The sequence below is a fragment of the Hetaerina americana genome, unplaced genomic scaffold (genome assembly GCF_022747635.1).
Source record: "Hetaerina americana unplaced genomic scaffold, ioHetAmer1.1.p SCAF_48, whole genome shotgun sequence".
NCBI lineage: Eukaryota > Metazoa > Arthropoda > Insecta > Odonata > Calopterygidae > Hetaerina > Hetaerina americana.
The window spans coordinates 3,603,049-3,626,068 of NW_027287073.1; the positions used below are offsets into that span (position 1 = coordinate 3,603,049).

General features: G+C 40.5%; 1 protein-coding gene across 4 annotated transcripts in view; it reads right to left on the bottom strand.

Annotated features, from left to right (window-relative positions):
• Pli (E3 ubiquitin-protein ligase pellino) overlaps nt 1–23,020 on the bottom strand; it is a 339,132-nt gene that overhangs the window by 66,091 nt on the left and 250,021 nt on the right. For all 4 annotated transcript variants that reach the window (XM_071591522.1, XM_071591520.1, XM_071591521.1 and 1 more), the window contains one exon: nt 6,978–7,175. In XM_071591522.1, coding sequence (XP_071447623.1) covers nt 6,978–7,175 — 198 coding nt within the window. The remainder of the gene's footprint in view (nt 1–6,977; nt 7,176–23,020) is intronic.

Here is a 23,020-nt window from a genome sequence, read left to right on the forward strand (position 1 = left end):
ATATATATATATATATATATATATATATATATATATATAAAATATCTTCGAAATGGAACGCTCATCGGCGACACACAAATATATAAAAACACAGATGTAGATTTTTAGAATATAGAGACACAAAGAAAGGACACTCACAATTTGTTATTTTACGTTTCGACAGCACGGCTGTCGTCTTCAGAAGACGACAGCCGTGCTGTCGAAACGTAAAATAACAAATTGTGAGTGTCCTTTCTTTGTGTCTCTATATTCTAAAAATCTACATCTGTGTTTTTATATATATATATATATATATATATATATATATATATGATGTGGATGAAACGGAGGAATTTGTTAATAGCTATCTCTGCATATTAATGACGGAAGTCATTTCGTGGTTCGGAGAAGGGGAACAATTCGTTAACGTCTTTAAGCAACAAAACCAGACAACTTCCGAATAACATAAAGAGCTTCCGTTACACCCATTCGAAAGTTCGGAAAATGGTTCTTCACAACAATACCCAAACAGTCGTAGGGAAGAGGCTTTTGGGCCAAGAAGAGAGAGATAAAACTAAACTTTTCGAAAATTCTTATGTATTTTTGTCCCACATTATTACTACATCTTCGATTTAATTTGTTTAATATTATTAGTCTAAATTAAATCGAAAATGTAGTGATAATGTGCAGCAGGAGGATAGACGTAGACTAGAGGCTTTTGAAATGTGGGTGTGGGGAAGAATGGAGTAGGTGAAATGGACAGAGAAGAAAAAAAACGAGGAAGTACTTGGTATGGTGGGCGAAGAGAGGGGTTTGTTGGGAGAAATCCTATGGAGGCTGGAAAAGTGGATGAAGGGGGTATTGACCGGGAGTGGGATGTTGAAGACTGTAATTGAGGGGAGAATTTTAGGCAAACGAGGAAAGGGAAGGAACAGGATAGGAAGTTGGACGGGATGAAGGGAGGAAGAAAGTACTCGGAGCTGAAGAGGGACCTGATGTAGAGTAGGATGTTGTGTTTTGCTAGGGGTCACATATTATTTAATTAGTAATTATGTCCACCCAAAAACCTACCTTAACCGGTAGATTACATAATAATAATTATTAGTCTGAAGATCCTATTCATTTTAACCCCTACCAAATAAATAATGTCTTCTACCATGAACCCCGAATTGACGCCTAATAAAAAATTAACAGAAAATATACGAGTATTTCACACGATGGCTCGCATTTCATCAATGGCTCCGAGTAAGATTTCATACAGAAATTCCACAAGAGTTTGTCTTTTTCTTGAATATTTACAGCTACTCATATTTTCATTTATCTCACTGCATGCGAATTTACATTTCAAACATAAACATACACGTATAGTGATTTTTCGGGTACCAGATCTCCCTGAGAAACCATAACCGGCACAGGTAAAGGAACTGGCCCCCCTACCCTGATGTGTGGATTTCACACGCCGACGGGCTTAGTACTGGGTGAACTCTGCCATCACCTACCAAACCGACTTTCCGGTTGATCACTGTTTCCGATTAATGATTCATACATCCCATAAATATATATAAATATATAAGTATAGCATACATGTATACATATATATATATATATATATATATATATATATATATATATATATATATATATATATATATATATATATATATATATATATATATATATATTTCGGAGTGAGTGTCCTTTTTATGCGTCTTTCTATATTTTTATTGGCTAAAGTCATTTCACTCCTTCGCTTGAATTATTATTCATATCCGTGAGACTATAATATAAGATACATAATTTCCCTAAATGGAATAAATAAACTAATGTTCGCCAAATATGGTGAAGCAAATCCACCTTCACGTAGAAGCGCTACTTAGTAACGCCAGCGACACTGTACCGTGATATCAACTGTAGGATGTCATATCACGTCGCGTCTTAACGCAAACGAGTACATACATTTAACAATAATTTATCCCTCAACATAATAAAGGTATTCTTTGACAACGTTTTTCTTCTCTTCCTTTTCGTAGGCGGAAATCGTTTTTTAGAGGGCTAGCTCTATGATTGACAACTTGAAAATTGGTGGAGTCACGTGTTCAACAAATTCCGCATGAAAGCGATCAATCAACGCAGAAGAAGCACGAATGAAGGAATTAGGAGCAAGTCGGAGTCGTTTCAGAGAACGCATGTGTCACTGAAATTAGTGCGGGGGAGAAAGGATTTCCACCCTCGCACGCCCGTCACTCGAGAGCGTCGTCTCCTTAGTAAAGGAAAATGAGTGAAATGTATGTGATTCGGCAAATCTAGGACAACTCCATTATACGACCCACCTCCGAGGAGGAACCACCTGTTGGGGGCCACTAGGCACAACAATCTCGTGACGGAGGAGGCATGAGGGAGGGAAAGGGGGTCAGAGGGTGAGCGCGAAAGGTCGCAATTTCGGGGGCAGAAGACGGCGCAGGGAGTTGGTGGTGTGGGGGGAGGGTCACGACAGCGGGCCCCGGTCGCTTCCACCGCCAAAAACGACTCTTCGACCTTTTCATTCCTCCAATTTCCGCCGCGCCCCCTTGTTTGATTTCTAGGGTGAAACGAACGGCAGGCATGCGAAGTACTTATAAGAGGCTGGAACTCGAGGGTTGGAAACCTCGAATTTTCGCACGATTCGGGATCGCCGATGGCATCGGAGCGTGACGGTGACTTAATGGCTGATTCGGATGGCTGAAAGGAGTCCTTATGGGTGCCTGAGGGAGGGGAAAGTTATCCGAGACGAAATTTCAGAGGATAAACACTCAATCCGAATTCCGTTCGCACGGAAAATTTTTCCTATATAAATACGCATATTATATATACATATATATATATACATATATATACGCATATTTTATATATATATAAAGAGAGAGGGAGAGAGAGAGAGTAGGCTTCATTCTACTTTTAAAGCTTCGTGCCCTAAAATGTCCGTGAGTTTAACCAAAGTATCTGTATAGTTCTTTTAGTGACCGTCCAAATGAACTATATATACATATATATATATATATATATATATATATATATATATATATATATATATCTATATATACACACACACACACACACTCATGTTACACACTAAAAAATAAAGTGTATACATATATTTATTTAATAAGAATAATATAATAATTCATTATTTGAAGATGGCAGCCTCGCCGTCGAAATGTTTTTATATATATATATATATATATATATATATATATATATATATATATATATATATATATATATATAAAATATATATATAATCCATATATATATATAAAATATATATATATAATCCATATATATATATATATATATATATATATATATGGATATCAATTACTTCCACGAAGTGAAGCCTGAAACAATAGAATATTTTCCCCTGTTCGTTCGCAAAATATGAAGGTCAGAATGTCCATGTGCCTTCTCTTCACCCCACGTTTCAACGCTCAATGAAAAGTAGGTTACATTAATTCTTAGGCATCTCCTGCTAGGATGCAATAGCCTCGAGGCGTCTCGTCGATTCAATCTGGCAGCCCCCCTCCATCCGTACTTGCGGTTCCCGCTATCTCCTTTGCCATCATTCACCGACAATCCATTTCTCGGAATTGGAAACACCCACAAAAAAAACTCCACAATTCCCAGAAACGCGGTGGGAAACGTATTGTGGAACAAATAAACCAGCTTTGACATTATATGTGGTCATAGATTAACGGTGTTTGAGCTATCGTAAACACAAAACCTTAAGCAAGCACGTACACACGAATACGGACAGTCGAAAGGGGTTACCAGTCGTCAAGAGTACAAGGACATGTTGGGAAATGAGAGGATATATTAAAATGTATGATACTATTAAAATTTACTCGAGCATAATGGCAGGAGATGCTCGGTTGCAAAAAGAGTGTCCCGCTAAGTTCCAAAGAGAGGACAAAAGTTTACCTATCAGGGTAGTCAGCGAGAATCATTCACAAAATCCCCTTACTTTTACAGGTTTGTCAGAAAAATTCACATCACATTTCAATAACTGTGAAGAAATGCTGAAACTGCTCAAATACTAGGGTTTTTAACGCGGTTGCTTTTCATTATCCATCGTTATTGCAGCAAAAACAAAGTTTCGGCGTTTTCCAATGTCTATTACTTTAAATACATAAGCCTTAAAAGACATTACAAAAGAAACAGGAGCAGGAAACTCTTAAGAAAATGTACACCTCTTCAAGAGATCATTTTTCTCGTCTACTGTCTAAACTGATATAAAAATAACTATTTTTTACGTCTGGTCAACCAATTATTCTGCAAATGTTCCAGGGAGCAGCACATCTCAGAAAACTAATAAAAATACATTCAAGATTCTATCCTTAAGGAGTCGAGGAATACCTAAAGGCGGGAGAGCGGGAGATAACGGCTGTCGCGGACGGAAGTGAAAGGGTTAACCACCGCTTACGCCTCGAGACACGTAAATAATGTGTCCTCCCTCTTTGATAAAGTGCTCATAACGCGGGGTAACGACGGGCATTACGCACTGAAGGGGAGGGTGAGGAGAAATAAACACGTCCCGCGACTGCCTCTGCAGCAGTCGGCGAAGAGAGCGAAGTGCGGCCCAGGCCTTGGGAGGGGGTGAGAAAGACGAGGGGAAGGCTGGATTTACACCCGATGCGCGCGTGGACCCAGGGCCGCGCTTCAGAACAACGCGCCGCAGTAATGCAAATAGCAGGGTTGTTTGGATGGGCTATTTTTAATCTCCTCCTCCGAATCCAGATAATGCTCCGGGAGCGCTAAAAATTTAAAAAAATAAATAAATAATAAATAAACGCACACAAGACGCACTATCTCGTGACGTACCTACTAATTACTTATCGCGAGAATTTCTTGTGTCAAGAGAAAGAGTAGATTTAAGATATTTTTAGGGTCAACATAGATAAAATGTTTGCCGAGCGAGTCAAGTAGATATGCCCGCCACAAATATTTGTGTTCTCAAGACTTTGTTAAGGACTGCATAAGCATCCACAAAAGAGAACGCCTAACGCGCGCCGGATAAGAACAGTTTGTGGTATATATTAACATTCTAATACGCGGAATAAATATTGGCATCACAAAACCCTACCACACAATACGACACAACACATCATCGCTTTGGATTTCATAATTTATTAGATGAAATTATCAATGAGGCCAAGTATTAAAATTACTTAATTCGCTGGTAAACACGACTAATAAAACATAAAAGTTTGATTACACCTATTAAACCCTCGGTGTCAATCGTTTTACGGCCTTTTTATTATACTAGTGATATCATCACAAGCACATGAAAAAAAACATACCGCTCAACGGTGAGCATAATTAGAGCTTAGATCATTAGTGGTTGAGGAGCGTGGTTCTGAGTCAACGCAGGCAGGTTTCGTGGGCGCTGCTTTCGCTTGGTCAATATCTGCGTGTCCACATTCAATGAACTGCGTGAAGAATGGCTATTGGTTAACCCGTAAACCAGCGCGCACCCTGGAAAATGTTTGATTCGGATGTAAAACGATTTTTCGAAGAAAAATATCCAATTCTGAATTAATTCTCACTAAACAAGAAACTTCTTTTCCTTCACGTATTTTATTGATAGTCATTAATAACGTTAAGAGCACAAAATAGAATACGGGTCAGTTTCTTTCCTCTGCACTGTACATCCCCTGCGCGGGCATATGATTTGATTTTGTCCCGCGAGGCTAAATAAATATCGATCTCTTAAAACTAGTTTCCGTAACCGAATATAATTAACTTTGAAGAGTAAATGTCAATTTCTCAGTCCATTTCATTCATTTACCACGAATACACGGATCCCTTACTGGGTAAGTTAATTATATTCTAATAATTGATGGTGTTCCTGTTTCCGAGTACAATTTACTTCAATTTCACATAAATCATTCGAAATGGGTTGTTTTTAACGTAGGCACATTCAGATAGAGGATTTCCTCCTACGGTAAAGAATTGGCATAGATTCGGCGAAGAGACTGGTCTCTCGCGATCATATGTAATTTATCGCCCTGGACTATTTTCAGCTTTGCTTGACAAATATTTTTGCGATATTTTTAGCGTAAACCATAATCCATATTTTGACTATTTTCAACCGTCTTGGTAGCAAATAGCAATTAATTAATAAAAACGACATTATTTTAGATAACATTCTGTTCAGGAACAGAAGCAGAATTATGATCAATCAAATGAAAGGATTTCTAACGGAGTTACGTCGAAGCAAGTGACTCCTGTGTCCTTTACCCTTTAGCTCTTAAAGTATCCCGCGTGCTACAACAATATATGAAAACTCGAGCTCGATATCCAGAATTGGAAAAAAAGGAAATTTTTTAGAATCCGGGACGCGGTCAGGGGTGGTCATATCTCATCAAGGTCAACGATATACCATCTCCTCCTAACACCCTCAAAACAAATTTCATCCAACAAATCCATCGAAATCAAATTCAAGAAATTTCCAATTAAACAACAGAACCTATGAAGTTTTTATCTGCTTACAACACCGACAATGTAATGTGCGTGTGTTAAATAGCGTATTACACGTATATTTTGCCATAAGGTGACCTGTTTTTTTGGTGAATTAAGTAGCCGCATACGTAAGCACGGAATTGAGTATTCCAAAGTGTTTTGTGCCCACATTTCCTCTGAATGCAATCGATGATCATATGGCTATATTACTTTTGTTTCTTGCAGCTTTTACCGTTAGGAAAAACATGTAGTAAAGCAATGATTTTAGGTTCATGCATTGGCTCCTTAAGCACCGTGTCATGGAATAATAAATTATTTATCTTCCTAAAACGCATTTCTTCTTCTAAAGTTCTTACTGCTTTGATCATCTTCGCCCAAAACACTTCTAATTAAAGGGTTAAGTTTTCCTTCAAGATGCTCTAGCTGGTGTTCCCCCCCCCCCCCAACTTATTTCTCTTGCCCTTCACGTACTTCGAGGATGAGGAAGACGCTTGCTTGCTTACCCCCAGGAATATGTTCCTTGAGGAATCGAACCCGGCCGCGTAGATGCGGGCGACGCGAGGGTCCTTTCGCTCGGCCAGAATTCGGCACGCGAACCGTGAGATGGTGCTCTGCATCACCCGGCCTGCCTTCTCGTCCCCGCCGCCGGGCACCGTATCCACCACCACAAAGTCGATAGGAGACTCTGATGACCGACCGATCTGTAAAAGAAGAGAGAGAGAAATATTAGCATCGAAGAGCGAATAGCGTAAGGACGACCAACAGAATCGAAAATATAAGTTTTATTCCCACATAAATGTTTTATCAGATTTTTCTTCATCGACCTTACACCAATTAAGGCCTAAATAGTGTAAATAAAATTGCATCCATTCATTATGCGGTAATTGCATTCCATTTTTTATATAAGGACCCAGATCGACCCACCAGCACCACGCCCTGGCGTTCCGTCCGCGGCGCCCTTAGCGCCGGCTCTTAGCCCCAGGTGCACAGAGCCTTTTGGGGCGCAATGTGGCATGGTTCCCCTTGCGAGAACCACTAAAGTTACATCTGCGGTCCTAACTAGAGTATTTAAAACCCCAATTATGCATTTTTCGTTAAGTATGCATATGAATGTTCATTTGATGTGAAATACTTCTTTATCGAATCAAAATATCGAAAACACTAAGGAATATTACCGATAATTGGGATGAAATCGGGTCGCACGTAATGTAATTCTAATGGAATAAAAATTATCAATACATGGACGGTGAGAGGGGATTGTTGGGGGAAATAACAAGAAGGCAGGAAATATGGATTGAGGGCGTATTGATCGGGAGTGGGATGTAGAAAACTGTAATTGAGGAGAGAATGTAGGCCTGGGATAGGGAGAATATTGGTACGAATAGGATAGGGATGTTGGACGGAATGAAGGGAGACGGAAGTACACAAAGATGAAGACGGGTTTGTTGTAGAGTAGGACGTTAGTTGTGCTTTGAAAGGAGAAACAAATGATTTATTAGGTAGTTGTGTGTCCATCCAAAACCTACCGGTTAAGGTAATTCCAAATTTCGGTTTTATTATACTTTAAAGGTGGTGACCTAACATCCCCGCGGCGGTTTGCGTGGTATTATGTAGATGTAGATTTCCTATGGCGGCAAAACGGAATTCACTACATTTCAGCCTGCACATGAGCACATGACTAGGCGAAGGTGTAGCGAAACCAACCTATTTTATTTGGCACTGAAGTCTAAAAATATAAAACTGTGGAACAACGCCATTCGATTTCACTACAGGCACTGAATGGATTAACTTTTAAATATTTGGAGAAATTTATTTATAAATGAAAATTAACAATACGCAAAACTACATTTCGGCGTTGCATGGATGCAGTAGTAAAAAATGGAAGCCACTTGGAGGGGGGGCACATATTCCCACATAACAATAATTAATTTTATTGCATAGAGAGTCAAAAATCATGCTTAAGTTGAAACATATCCCACAAATTTTGCGACTGCGACGCACTCTGCTGTAGGTAACATTACTAATGCAGAAAAAAGGTGTTCAAAATTAGTATCGGACATAAAAGTATTAAAAATTTTGAATTTTACTAAAACCAAAATAATCCGCAAGGGGAATCCTCCAAGGGGAAGGCCTCTTATGGCATCCCCCCTTGGCTCCCATGCTCCCCTTTGATCCGCCAATATATGGATATCACTCCATCATCACATCATCGATTACTTTGCAGCTCCGACAGATAGCTTGAAAATTCAGATTAGATCATGCTAAATATATGTGTCAGATAAAGCACGGTCTCATCACATGATGCTCATGGATAACGCAAAATAATAATTTATTCCTCGCAGAAGGAATTTCACCAACAGCGACATAAATCGCAAATAATATCGAAAGGGCGGCGTCAAGAGTCTCCACTAATACCGGGCTATTTCACTTTGCGTGTCTGCCGCCCATACAAACTAGGCCTTGAAAATAAAGAAAAGTATATCCACTGAAACCGAGAATAATGCAGAACATCGGAGAAAATTGCATAATCATTCGAGTGCCACTCGCGAAGGAACCACAGGAGCGACACAAAAAAAGGACAATTCGAATGCAAAAAAAATAAGAGAAGTACTGGATGCAGGCAGAAGGATTTGCGGGCATATTTGGCTGCAAACCTCGACGAGCCAACAGCCATTGACACAGCTCACGATTTTCTCCTCCTCCGGAATATTTCACTTCACGTGTGCACTCAACGCTCGCCGCCTTCGCCTCATTATGTCGGCGTCGCTGCAGAGACCACCTGAGGTCGACTAAGCGTGCGGAGAAGCAATGGAGCAAGCCCAGACTCCCCCCACAGGGACGGTAATATGAAAGAGGGAGGGGGATGCACCAATCTTTCCCTAGTCTAGATCAGTGGTCGCCAATCATTCGGGCATTACGGATAACTCAGTAAACAATTTTGAATCCTGCGAATCACTAACATGAATTATTTTTTAAGCACAAACATCACCAAAAATTATCGTAGAAGTTCAATTACATTTATACTAAATGGTAATTATATTTAACAATATCATTAAAAATCTTTACACTGCAACAAAACTAATTGATAATTATTGCTGCTTGCTTGAAATTTCCACGCGGGAGAATCATCTGGCAGACCCCTGGTGGTTCATGGCCCATCGGTTGGCAAACGCCGGTCTAGAGAATGCGATGCGGAAAAGAGCGTCATTTGTCCACTGAGGCGATGAATACGTCAATGGCAACGAGCCCTAGAGAGTTGAGCCTTCGTTGGGGAAGCAATCAATACAGGGTATAGGGATTCATTTTAACGTGCACAGAAATATAAAAGTCTAAAATAAAATTAAAAACCACCATCATATGACAAAATTGAATTAAATAAAGAAAAAGAGAATATAAAAAAGGCACCGAGGGAAATGGAAAAAAAATTAAAAAGAGATAGAAAATTAAATTAATCAAATCAATAATAAATATAAAGAAATAAAAATGGCAGGAAAAATGTTTTCCACATGACTGTTTGTGAAATGAAGTACAATATAGTCGGTAATGAATATGCACACATACTATACATTATGGATTCAATTGATCCTCGTAACGTACTTTACTTCTTGACTTGTTTCCTTCCTACAAAAAATGCAAACATCTACACACATTCTTTTCCACACCCACACACCCATGTCCTAAAACGTTACGAGGCTGGGAGCGGTGAGTAACACTTGCCGGGAGAGTTCCCTTATGCGCCTTCTGAGCGCTCAATTAGCATCTCTTTCACACGCCGAGAGTAGACAAAGGGAGATGGTAGTGAAAGAAGCATGCGGAGTGAAAAACAGGATTAAAGCACTACAGTCAATCCTGAAAAACAAAGATTTGATACAGAAAACAAAGAGAAACCTACCGACCAATGATAGAAACAGCAATGACGCATGGAGGACCAGTAGAGTGGGTAATTAAAAATCACATATATTACGGCGTTACATAATATCCCAGGACACTTCTACAACCTCTATAATAAGCAATCACATGGAACAAATACGTCTGTCGGCAGACGGTACATATCTCAGAAGATATTGATATTTTACTTAACTAGAGTATTCAGGAATTTTTCTCGGGTTTCCAACCGGGTCAGGTTTCGGAGTACCGACGTTTCGATGGCTGACTCTGCCATCGTCTTCAGGGTTGAAGTGCAGAGCATGGAAATTGCCGGGTATTTATACATGTTGCGTGGGTCAGGTGTGGCCTGATTGGTCGGATGAGTTTCTTCGGCCCGCTCCGGTCAATCGGCCTTGTTCCCGTGTGTTTCTCACACGAAACACACGGGAACAAGGCCGATTGACCGGAGCGGGCCGAAGAAACTCATCCGACCAATCAGGCCACACCTGACCCACGCAACATGTATAAATACCCGGCAATTTCCATGCTCTGCACTTCAACCCTGAAGACGATGGCAGAGTCAGCCATCGAAACGTCGATACTCCGAAACCTGACCCGGTTGGAAACCCGAGAAAAATTCCTGAATACTATTCGCCGGGAAAGCCTGAGATCCTTCATTAACTGGAGTATGTTATAAACGAAGAAACAAGTCAAAAAGACCGCAGCAGATTGTGCAATCTTACACGCACATGGCAAGAACGAAAAGGAGCTCAAAAGCAATGGCCACGTACGCACGTCGAAAGAACGATGACAGAATATCAACTACAAAGGCTTGGAAATGGCAAGTGGGCAATGATGAGAAAGAAAAGAGGGCGGCATGGACTAGATGTCAGAGCATTGAAAGAGAAATGGCTGGAAGAGAAATGCGACCCGATTAAAATCGAAACAAGAATCAAAACATTTCACGGAACTTACACAATTTTACTGCATCCTTTCACACCACCCTCCATAACGTAGCATGCTCTTCTGTTCCTTAGACATAAGTGTTGAGAGAGTCTTTTCGATCACAATCGCCCACGACGATATTAGCATACCCATTTGTCTATCAAACCATTCACTGTTCTCTCATACTCTCTCTTTGGCGAGACAATTCTCATACAAAATAACCAAAACAGCCTAGCACACTCTTTCACACTTCCTATTTTATTTCCGGTCCATCCAAAAAGTCGACCCCAAGGCGTCATTTAATTAGTAGCCCGCTTGGACGCTTACGTCGATGGCCAATTTGGAAAGTGAATTTTCACTAAGGTTTCCGGGTGAGCTTCGACCTTGATATTCTTATACATATGCCCAGTGCCAACGCAACAACGCCCTCCTTTCATCCTTCACAACCTCTCTCGTCCCGCCCAACTCGGAGACACGCCCTCTCCGGGAAATACAAATGTCTTTCCGGGGCAGAGAAAAAACAGCTGTTTTGAACACCTAAATCAAACATCCTCGAACGCTGACTGATGAAATTACACACGAGTAGAAAACAGGTAAATATTTTTGTCCCCAATCTGTTCGGACGGTAGAGATCATATCGCACCTACAAATTTCAAATTCCACTATACGGCAATCCGAACCCCACTAACGGGTGGGAATCGAACTCGTGGCACTCAGGTTTTATGGCAAGCGCGCCACTCAAAGGTCTAAAATATATTGAGGAAATTGAGCGAATTAAAATGTTTAAGTGTCGATTAATTGACAAAAATATACCTGGCCTACATTGTATCAGCCAAAATGTAATTCGCATAGTTCGAACTATATGAAAATAGGCCGTGGACATCAACTGGTTCCTAATAATTAATAAATACACGATTGATAAGACCATTAGGTCGTCACACAAAAGGGCCATTACGTGCGAAAGCTCACTTCTAGCGCTTATCTGAAAACAGGTACTACCTTGATCAAAAAGTTCCCGGAATAACCACCGTGTGCCGCTCCCATCGTTCCGATTTGAGTTCTGTTTTTTTTGTTAAATTGGTACATCTGTTGTTGATATTCCCTTTAAATCTTAGTGTCATAACTTGACATTTGCAAAAGTTACGTAGCCAAGAGTACATCTATCTCTGTGTGTGTTGGCGATTTTTTACAATTGCAGAAATGGATTTAAATTTGCAACAACGAACTTGTATTAAATTTTGCGTAAAAAACGGATTTAGTGGCGCACGGACGTTGGAAATGTTGGAAAAGTGTTTCGGCAACGATTCTCTAAAAAAAAACGGTCGTTTACCAGTGGCACGAGCGGTTCAGAAGTGGTCGTGAGTCAATCGAAGATGATGAACGCAGTGGCAGACCATCGACATCGAAAGTCGGTGAAAAAATTGATAAAGTAAAAGAAATGTTGGTCAATAACCGCAAATTAACCATCAGAGAAATAGCGGAGGACTTGAACATAGCCTATGGATCCGCCCAAGGCATTGTGGTTAATGATTTGGGTTTCCGTCGTGTAGCAGCAAAGTTGGTTCCAAAAGACCTCAATTTCATGCAAAAAAGAGACCGTGTTGACGTCGCAAAAGACATGATTTGCGAGGCTGAATCCGATCCCACATTCATCAAAAGGATCATTACTGGAGACGAGACGTGGGTTTATGAGTACGACACGCAATCCAGACATCAGGCAAGTGAATGGCGTTCACCAAATGAGCCGAGACCAAAAAAACCACGTCGTTTTCAGTCAAAAAAGAAGGCAATGCTGACGGTTTTCATGGATTACAACGGTGTAGTGCATCATGAATTTTTGCCAGAAGGCCAGACAGTAAACAAAGAGTATTATTTGGGCGTTATGAGACGTTTGCGTGAAGCAATTCGCCGAAAGAGACCAGAAATGTGGGCAGAAAACTCGTGGATTTTGCACCATGATAACGCACCGTCGCACAGTGCTATCATTATTCGTAATTTTTTGACGAAAAATGCAACAAATACCATCCAACAGCCACCGAATTCACCTGATTTGGCTCCCTGTGACTTCTTTCTGTTCAATCGAGTTAAAAAAACCATTACGGGGAACGCGTTTTAGCAGCCGAGAGGAAGTAATGGAAAAATCGCAGGAAGCACTGATGGACATACCGAAAACCGAATATAAAAAATGTTTCGAGGATTGGATCAAGCGCTGGCATAAGTGTGTTGCAGTCGATGGGGATTACTTTGAAGGGGACAATATAGATTTAGATGAATAAACTTGTATTTTTAATTTTCTGAATAAATTCCGGGAAATTTTTGATCAAGGTATTCATATCACATTAGTATTCCAGGGCAATATATGGTCTGGATTTCATTAGCGTACTTAGTATTTCGTTAAAAGTGGGTGGTATTTTGTCTAAAATATTAATGTACGATAATGGGTGTTTTTGGACATGAAATCGATACTGCAGAGTATTCTGTGCGTTATTTGGTACTTTTTTGTCGAAGGGTGTGAAGTGCTAATATTATGTATGGATTTGTTTACCATAGTGGTTTTCGTTGATGGGCATTGGATGGACAAAGGATACAATAGGCATTAAAGTAAATTGCGCATATTAATTCGGCCCGGAGGAGAGATAAATAGAATTTTTTATCGCTGGCGTGGTTATTCGATAAAAAAGGAACGAACAGGTTAAAAACTGAATAATTTTGCACAGTGGATTAAATTTATCTTCGATGACAAGTCTCCATAAAGTATTGACAAGGGGATTCAGATGCTATATCAGCATAGCGTTAAAACTGCGGGCTTTCAGGAGGAGACGGACGGAAATGAAGGAAATGCCGAGCGGTTAAGTTCTGTGAAACCATCTGGCGCTTGGCTCTGGAGCTGAAACAGAGGGTGAGCTTTTGTTGAACCCCCAACTGAGAGGTTGAAGGAAGAAAGCCAAGCTGGCGTTAATGACGGTAGGAATGAATGATGAAAGAGTAAAGGAGTATTTTCTTAACTTCAAAGACAATGCGCCTTCACTACACAATAAGGGCCCAAGATCTCTCCTAGCTAATTTGAACTTCATAGTCAAAATTTCTGAAGTGACCCGTAAATTCCAGGTTGTTTTCTAAGTTGACGCCTAGAAATTTAAGTCACGGTGGGAATAGGATCTTCGTTCTATGTATATAGTTCGATAAGCATAGGCCACGTATCGTAGGCAAAAGCTATCAGACTTCGTTTCTACACGCCAATTTCTTGAACTGTGCACGAATAAGATTTGAAAATTCAAACTAGTTAAACAGCCGCTACTAGAGATCAACATACTCAATTAATGCGACCGTTAACACTTGGCATAAAAACATATATATATATATATATATATATATATATATATATATATATATATATATATATATATATATATATGTTTTATAAACATATATACATGCATATATATTTCAATATACATATATATATGTAAATATATATATACATACATGTGTGTGTGTGTGTGTGTGTATACACACACACATATATGTATACATATACATATAATGTACATCAAGATAGCAAAAAACAGAAACACACAAAAAGAAAAGAAACGATCCGTCAGTGTCAGTTCCTTCCTTCTCCCCCTTGAGAAAGGTGGTATCGCCACCGAAAATTCGGAATAAGCCTGAGTTTCTATTATTTTTTGTGTTTTTGTTCGCTAGAGCTAGCTTGATATACATTATTATTCACATTCGTGAGACTTTCAAACGAGTTTCATAATTTTGTAAGATGTTCCTTCCTGGGAAGATTGTAGAGCGAAATGCGTAGGTGATTGGATGATCTTGTATTTTTTTACGATGTATTTTAAAGCGCCATAGGCTTTAAAAATCTTCCTACACAACTCCCCATCCTGTGGCACAATCTTTTCTTTTACTTCACGCTTAAGTTCAATATTAAAAAGTTTATATTGACATAAATAAATTGAAACTCACAATGAATGACTCTCGTAAGAAACAAATGGCTTGAGCTCTCAATGTTCTCCATCCCGAGTGACCCTCGCGGTGCGCCTTTGCGAATCGAACGTCCTTCACTTTAAATAAAACGCCTGGAATCCAATCCCAAACGGCGGTTTGGTGAGTGCGGCATTTCCGCACTCACCAAAAGGCAATTAACGCGGACAGTCAAAACTTGGAATGTGTAGTCACTTTTTCATTATTTTTGGATAATAAAGTTTTGTATTTGGCTGTGCAGTTCTCATTCGACAAAACAATGAATTAACGCACGAACTCTGCACTCTATTCTAAATTTAAACGAACAAGCGGTTAAGACATGTGACGCAAATTGAAAAAATCCCAAACATATGCCTACAAATACTCCGCTCATGATGCATCCCCTTCCCAGCAACGACTTCATTTAATTCTGTTCAAGACCTTAATTACACTAATCTTATTTACTTTTCTTATACCACTGTCGCAGAGGGATATTAGTTTCAAGTTACACTGAATATCGCTTAGGACGCGCTCGCCTCCAGTACTCTAGAGGGATAAATGCAGCCAAGTCTTCTCAGGACATTACTGTTCCGATATTCTATCTGACAATGGCCCTCTTGAAAGCTGACCTCGGGTATTTTAGATTGCCTTACTTCTGCCGCCTCGAAACTACCGGCGCATCGATATGGAGGTTACGATGCGGAAGACGATAACCAACATGCCTCTCGCTTCTCAGACGACTCGCTTCAGTGTTTAACGAGCCAGCAAGATGCCTCAAGGGCAGGCCGCCCACGCCCACCGACTTCATGAAAATGCTAGTCTCGGCCAGAGAGAATATATAGTTCAGTTCGCTAGTTAATTACTCGTAGTACTTAAACGAAATTCCCATATCTGCTTCTAGACACTCTAAATATTTTCGACTTGAACTTCCCGCACAATATAAAAATTACCTTTCTTTAGATAAAAAATCACATCAAAAGCAAAAGAAAACTATTTTTTGTTTACTCCTGGTGTAATCAACTTCTACATTCACTTATCAGCGTCCGATAAAATGTATTTATGGCTCCAAATGGCCAGAAGTATTCAAGAACGCCCCTTAACTGAAAACCACACATCGACTGTGCGAATTTTTTATCAAAGAAAGATTAACTACAAGAAAATAAAAGTAATGAGATTCCCAAGAGGTAGGAAAGCTTAGTTAAACATTAAGGGAGGGAATAAGCTAGAAAGGGTGGAGAATTTCATGTATTTGAAAGAGAAATGGTCACAGTAGTGAGAACATAAGGAAAATAATCCGTTGGCAAAAGAATCAGTAACAAGAAGTGAATTGACCACGGGTAGACTGAGTAAAAATGCCAAGCAAATATTAGCAACGACTTGATTAGGGAACGTAATGTTTCATGCATGTGAGACCCAGTCTTTGAGGCGAGAGGAAAAGCGTACATGTTCATATATTGGAGACTTCTTACACGTAAGGGAGCGGCTAAAAAGAAAGAAACAATGAGCGGAAGAAATACTGAAAGGCATATTGAAGGCCGAGAAAGAAGAGAGAATGCGAGGGTAAATGAAGGAAGAGCGTAGGTTTTTTTAGAGCATGACAGTCGGTGGAATTTGCAAAGAAATGAAGAAGGAAGTAACGGATAGCAACAAGATGAAGTTGCCGCAATACGTAGACAATAATCGTCCCTAGAAACCGTCGAAAACTTAATTTGAATAGGTGGAATACCTTGAATAAAATGAATAAATATTTTCCTGGCGCATTTCACAAATAATTTCAGATGTAATTAATCATTTCATAATACCCATTAACCTTTTATGTTGTTTATGTTCAGTTTTCTACGTTTAATGTTCCAGATCGTGTAATTATCTATATTGTTGCTCAGAAACACCGCGGTCGGATTGATTCCGAAAGCCCAAACGTACTTTTAGGTAATGATCCATCCTCCACCAGATACAATAACTGTTCCCAGTGGGGAGCTTTGAAGGGTGACGCTAACGCTCATCACCATACCGCGGCACCAAAGTGGGGCAAATCTCCTTTCCAGGCAGGCAGAGTATTCCCTCTCCCACGCAACATTGGTGGCAATCGCTCCACTCGCGACTGAATGAAAATAAGGCCGCCAGATGATTTTATGCTATTTCAGGAAACCTGTTCCCTCTTGCTAATTACGAACATACTGCCACTGCACACTTAGTTTGTCTCTGTGATGCACAAGTAGTGCCACAGGCATGCTCCTCTGACGCCGAGACTTCCAGTTAATGTACCTTGTATCGGATAGTTCCTTCGAACACGTTCACCCATGACTTTATCAGCCTACCCCTGCCTCGCAAATCATTCACTCAACCCACGTTTATATCTGTTTGTCGACTCTCATCCATCACCCCAATATGACCAATCCATGCGTGGAAAACTTCTACATCTACCTAATACCCCGGAAGCCGCCACAAGGGCGTGTGGCGGGGGGGTGTTAGGTCACCACCCATAAACGAAAACAAAACCGCAGGCAAAATCAACATATCTACACAAACCTACACCCATAGTGGCAAGTACATTCATGCAAAAACATATTCCATTAACTAACAAACATCTACACCTTATAATGTAGCAAAAATCCATCTAACAACGTGTAAACTAGAAGTTGAAAAGCAAGAAGGCGAAATTCTACCACCACCATTCTTTGACACTAGCCCATTAGGGTGGCAAAACAACAGATATTCTTTAAGTGCCTAAGGATTCCTCAACCTACCTACCCTATTTTTACAATAAACAAGTCCTCGAGTACTAACCTACTAACCACATTCAGAAGACATTTATGCTTATCCTGGCATATCATGGTTTCATTCTCACGCAATGTTATTGGGAACAGATCGCTTCTGTACATCACCGTTTTGGCTGACCTAAATGAATACTCATTTCTTGATATACTCCACATGCAACGGGCCCTCCTCCAGTAGGAATTCGCACGCCTACATAGATCTTCATGCGTATCTCACCCAGCAAACTGCCAGGAAGGTCTGTAACATCGGGGTATAAGGTCACCGACCATAAGGCTGGGTGACCTAACGCATCCTGGTATTTGTGCAAGTACTTGTATTTGATGCGTCGTTATTTTGTTTCCTGCTGTCGTGATCTCGAATAATACGAGGGAAAAATAGTCACTTACATCGATTGATTCTACAGTCAATATCATCTCACTTATTTTCTGAAAACATTCTCCCAATATAGACAAAATAATCACTTTCTAAATTATTTCACCATTTACCCTCACTTGGCAATCATTCTGCTCGCAATCCTTATTGAACACGGCCATCACTTAATAGACATTAATTTCCCGCTAAGTGCAAGGATGAAATTTTATCGGTGATTTTCACCGAAGTCCTTCCCGAGCGCCCCACCCCCCAGAAACAAGGCATCATCGTCGACTGCTGAGAGAGGGCGTAATAATAGTGGCGGCCCGACGGTGTGCTCAGGGGCCGGGGCATCCCAGACCCGTCCGCTCCCCCACAATGCCTCGCGACAAAATGGATGGGAACTGCGACGCATGGCCCTCCGCTTACCCCTCTCCTCTTCTGATGGCCCCAAAAACTGATTTATAGCTCCCCCCCCCCGGCCTATATCCCCCCCTCTAATAGGAAGTGTCGAAAATGCGGAAAATTGATGAAGCCCTTAAACGAGGGGAGAGCACTAAAATCGAACCCTTTGTCGTCCTCGGGAGGCTCCCCGAGGAGGCGCAGGGAGTGGTCAGCGGAGATCGCGCCTCACGCGGCGTGCGACCAGAGGATTAGAAAAGGTTGAGTGCGCATCCAATGATCGAGGGCGGCACTATCGCAGTCAAATGACATAGGCGTGGTTTGCGCTGGGATGGAAGAAGCTCGACCGACATGAAGCGAAGAATAGCTAAAGCTGAGAACGCATTCATGAAGAAGAGGCATTTCATATGTTCAAAGAACCTAAGACTGGAAACAAGGAAGCAATTCGTGTGGAGCATGGCGCTCTATGATTCCGAGACTTGGAACATTGGAAAAGTGGACAAGCGAAGAATAGAAGCATTTGAAACATGGTGCAGGAGGAGAATGCTGAAGATTAAATGGACCGACAAAGTAAAGAACGAGGAAGTATATAGAAGAGCAGAGGAGGATAGGACCATATGAAGAACTCTACGGCAAAGAAGAAATAGATGGATTGGACACACATTGAGGCATAATGGATCGATAAGGAATATAATAGAAGGAAAAATAGAAAGGGAAGACTCCACGAGGAAGACCAAGAGACATGTACGAGGACTAAGGACAAATTAAGAAGGACGTAAAACAGAGAGGGTATCAAGGATTGAGGGCCTTGAAATTAAATAGGGTAAAACGGAAGGCTGTGTTTGGCCGCCCCCCTTCCATCATTTGCCCTTTCGGTGGATCACGGGGTGCCATTTATTTGCTTGAATTTTGGAGTAGATGGAGTATGAAGTGTTGACCTACAACCTCCAGCCACACGTCCTTGAGAGGGATTTGGGGATAGTGCATAGATGCAGTCATAGTTTGCTTCAATTTAAGTGGATGAAACTGAGTTAAGTTTTTAAAACCAAAACTAAACGATAATACTCAAAATGGTTCGAGAGGAAGGAGCTAATCGAAATGTACTGTTGAATAAGGTTAACGTGAGTCAAGGTAAGAAATATTAGAAGTTTGTGGAACGGAAGAGTATGTATGGACGATTTATCGGGGGGAATCTGCAAAATAGAATTAGACAGAAAAGAAAGGTAAGACGAAAGAAAACGCGATTATTCCCGACGCGAAATATCATCCGCTCGAAACACAATCACCTTCCCCCATCCCTTTGCCTCTCCAACTTATAACCCTTCCCCGCGGTTATCCTCCCCCAGGGCAGAAGGCCTTCTATAGAAGAGAGCTCGTTCAGAAAACCAAGGGGGCCGATAACAGCATGGATGCCGTGACGAACGAATGGACGTGAGCGTGTTACAATGGAAACGCGGCTTTGTTGGAGAGGACCACACCGAGACCGGTACACGTAGATTGGTGGGTGGGATTCTGCCTCCCCCCTTCCTTCCACCCGAGCAACGGGCAATTATAAAGATTGGAGAGAGCAAGGGAGCGCGTACCCAACTCCACTTCATGGAGGGATGGGAACCAAAACGAAGTAAAAAAAACAAATAAAAATATCTACTTCGAAATGTTCATGTAAATTACATGTAAAATTTTCCGCCAATTTTTAAAGTTTTAGCTAAATATGACTTTCCTAAAAATTTGCATTTCTAAGAACTTTTGAATAAATGGACTGCGACTATTATGAAGAGATTAACATTCTGGAAAAGAAGAAATATCATTGTTTGGAATAACAAGGCATAGCCTTTAGAAGTTGATACAAAGTACACGTAATTCCGGCAAGTGAATTTCGCGAAATTCTTTCATCCGCGTATTCTAAACTGCTACGAAATAATAATTCTTATAATTATTGTTCAATTTCGGTACCTCAACCATTCTTCCTCTTTCTCTCACTGCCTAGAATGATTTATTAAATTAAAAATAATTACTAAGGGTATCTACAGATTATATTTAGCTACAATATATTACGCGAAACTTTTATTGACCACATAAAACCGACTGAGATCTACGCCGTAGGGGTCGCACCTCATAACCCCCGTCACAAATATCATGAATTCATCCCTGCCATGAGGTCACCAGACGCCCTGAAATTGGCCAAAATCCCAATTCCGGGAAAACCACCGGGAGTAGGGGCAAGCCTAAGGGAAAGGTCCAGTAGGAGGAGGAGCACTGCCATTGGGCGCCGGCTACCTCAGCCTCGAGGGGCCTGCTACATTCCGATCCCTGAAGGGTTCTAGATGAAGGAATACCACACATTTTATTTTTTCGGTAGCTTTGCCCACCACAGTTTAAGGGATGGAGAAGAAAGGAGAAAAACTGTTCCGAGCGTATCATAGAATTGGTTATGTTCCCCATTCAATCATTAACTGGATTTTATAAATTTAATACTTGTGGCCATAGCATCCTCCCTGGTTTAACGGCTACCTGTTCACTAGTTTCTCTATGAGAGGTATTCTCAAGAAACGATTTTATAATATCCTTGTTCCTTTCCCTTTAATACAACATAGAACTATAACTCAATATTGATTTGGGAAAAACGCCTAGGGAACAAATAATTTTCCTTGTGATTTTTATTGTAGTTTCCATTGGTTCACAAAATTGTGGCAAATTTAACGACGCCGCTTTTGTTCACGGGTTCAATTTTCAGCGTGCCCGCAGAATTTGATTGGCATGTGCGTCAGTCAGTGTGTAAGTAAAACCATGTCATGCAAAATAACATAATACGCCGAAGATAGGGCACCGATATGAGTCGCTCGACCTTGAATGCTTTGAGGTTTACTTTTACCTTGAAAATGAAAACATAACTTTGAAGAGGTGACAGTTTTCAGATAAAAATGTAAGAAGAGATAACTGGAGTAAAAATATATTGAGTTTCATTCGTAAATCCCAAATAAAAATGACCGGTATTTTGATATTTTAACGAGTTGAGGAAGAAAAGATTTCCAGCCTAAGAATTGATTGCCACGTTACGAACACAAAGAAAGTTTTAATACCAAATGTAAATATTCACCCGGTGAAATATAAGAGAAAGGCAAAGTTTCAGGAAATTAGGCAATAACAGAAACCTGAGCGGTTTCTGATGAGCGACTACCAAATTCAGCTTTTCTTAATTTCATACCGATTCCATCACAGTGAGAAAGATTTTTTATCAAGATAATCGTAAGTACAGCCTATGCCTGAGATCACGAGGGTCCACCTTTAAAATATATATTTACCGTCATTTCATTGAGGTATTTTTAGTTCCAAATAGAGTATAACGCTAATTGTTGCCAACTTTATAAATGTTTCCAAGTAAATTACCCAAGGGGCGTGATAGTCCAGTGGGAAGAGCAATGGGATAATGGCTGTAAGGCCCGGGTTCGATTCCTGGTGGCATCACTGGGCACCAAAGTTGTGTGATTTTTCGGGTGCCAGATATTCCTGGGAAACCACATGCGACACAGGGAAAGGAACTGGCACCCCCTATCATGATGCATGGATTTCACACGTCGTTGTGCTTAGTACTGGGTTTAGTTCTACCCTAACCTAGCAAACCAACCTTAGCGTTGATTACTGTGGTTATATTGACTAAATCTGAGGTGAGGATAGAGATCATCCCAGGTTAAGCGCTACCGCAAGTTAAAAAAAATCAAACCTACCAACAAAACCAATAAACCAACAGGTATTCACTGACATTTCTGGTGATTTCCACTGATGATTCGAAAACTATACCTGCTTTTAGATAGTCACTGCAATATCCTCGAACACACCCATACATCTAAGGTGGTGACGAATTTTTATTAGCTTCAGCAAACAAAATATCTTCGTGACCTTAAAGGTATGACATGATATAAATTCTATGTAATTCCATCTTCATTGCACTACGTAGCCCTGACTGGCTGGGTAATATTGATCGGTAGATCATATAGCAAAATGTTTCACGAACATTTTCGAGCAATTATTTGTTTTAAGAATATGCAGTTCAAACTGGAAAACCAAAATGGACAATTTATAGCTGATTATACAAGTGAAGTGTACTTACATTGGCATTCCACCTGGAAATCCAACGCTATATACTGCCGCGAGAATTATGGATTGTGTTTTAGGATAAGAAATTACTTTCTTTTCGACGACCTTTACATAAGAGCCCCCCCGCCACACGCCCTTG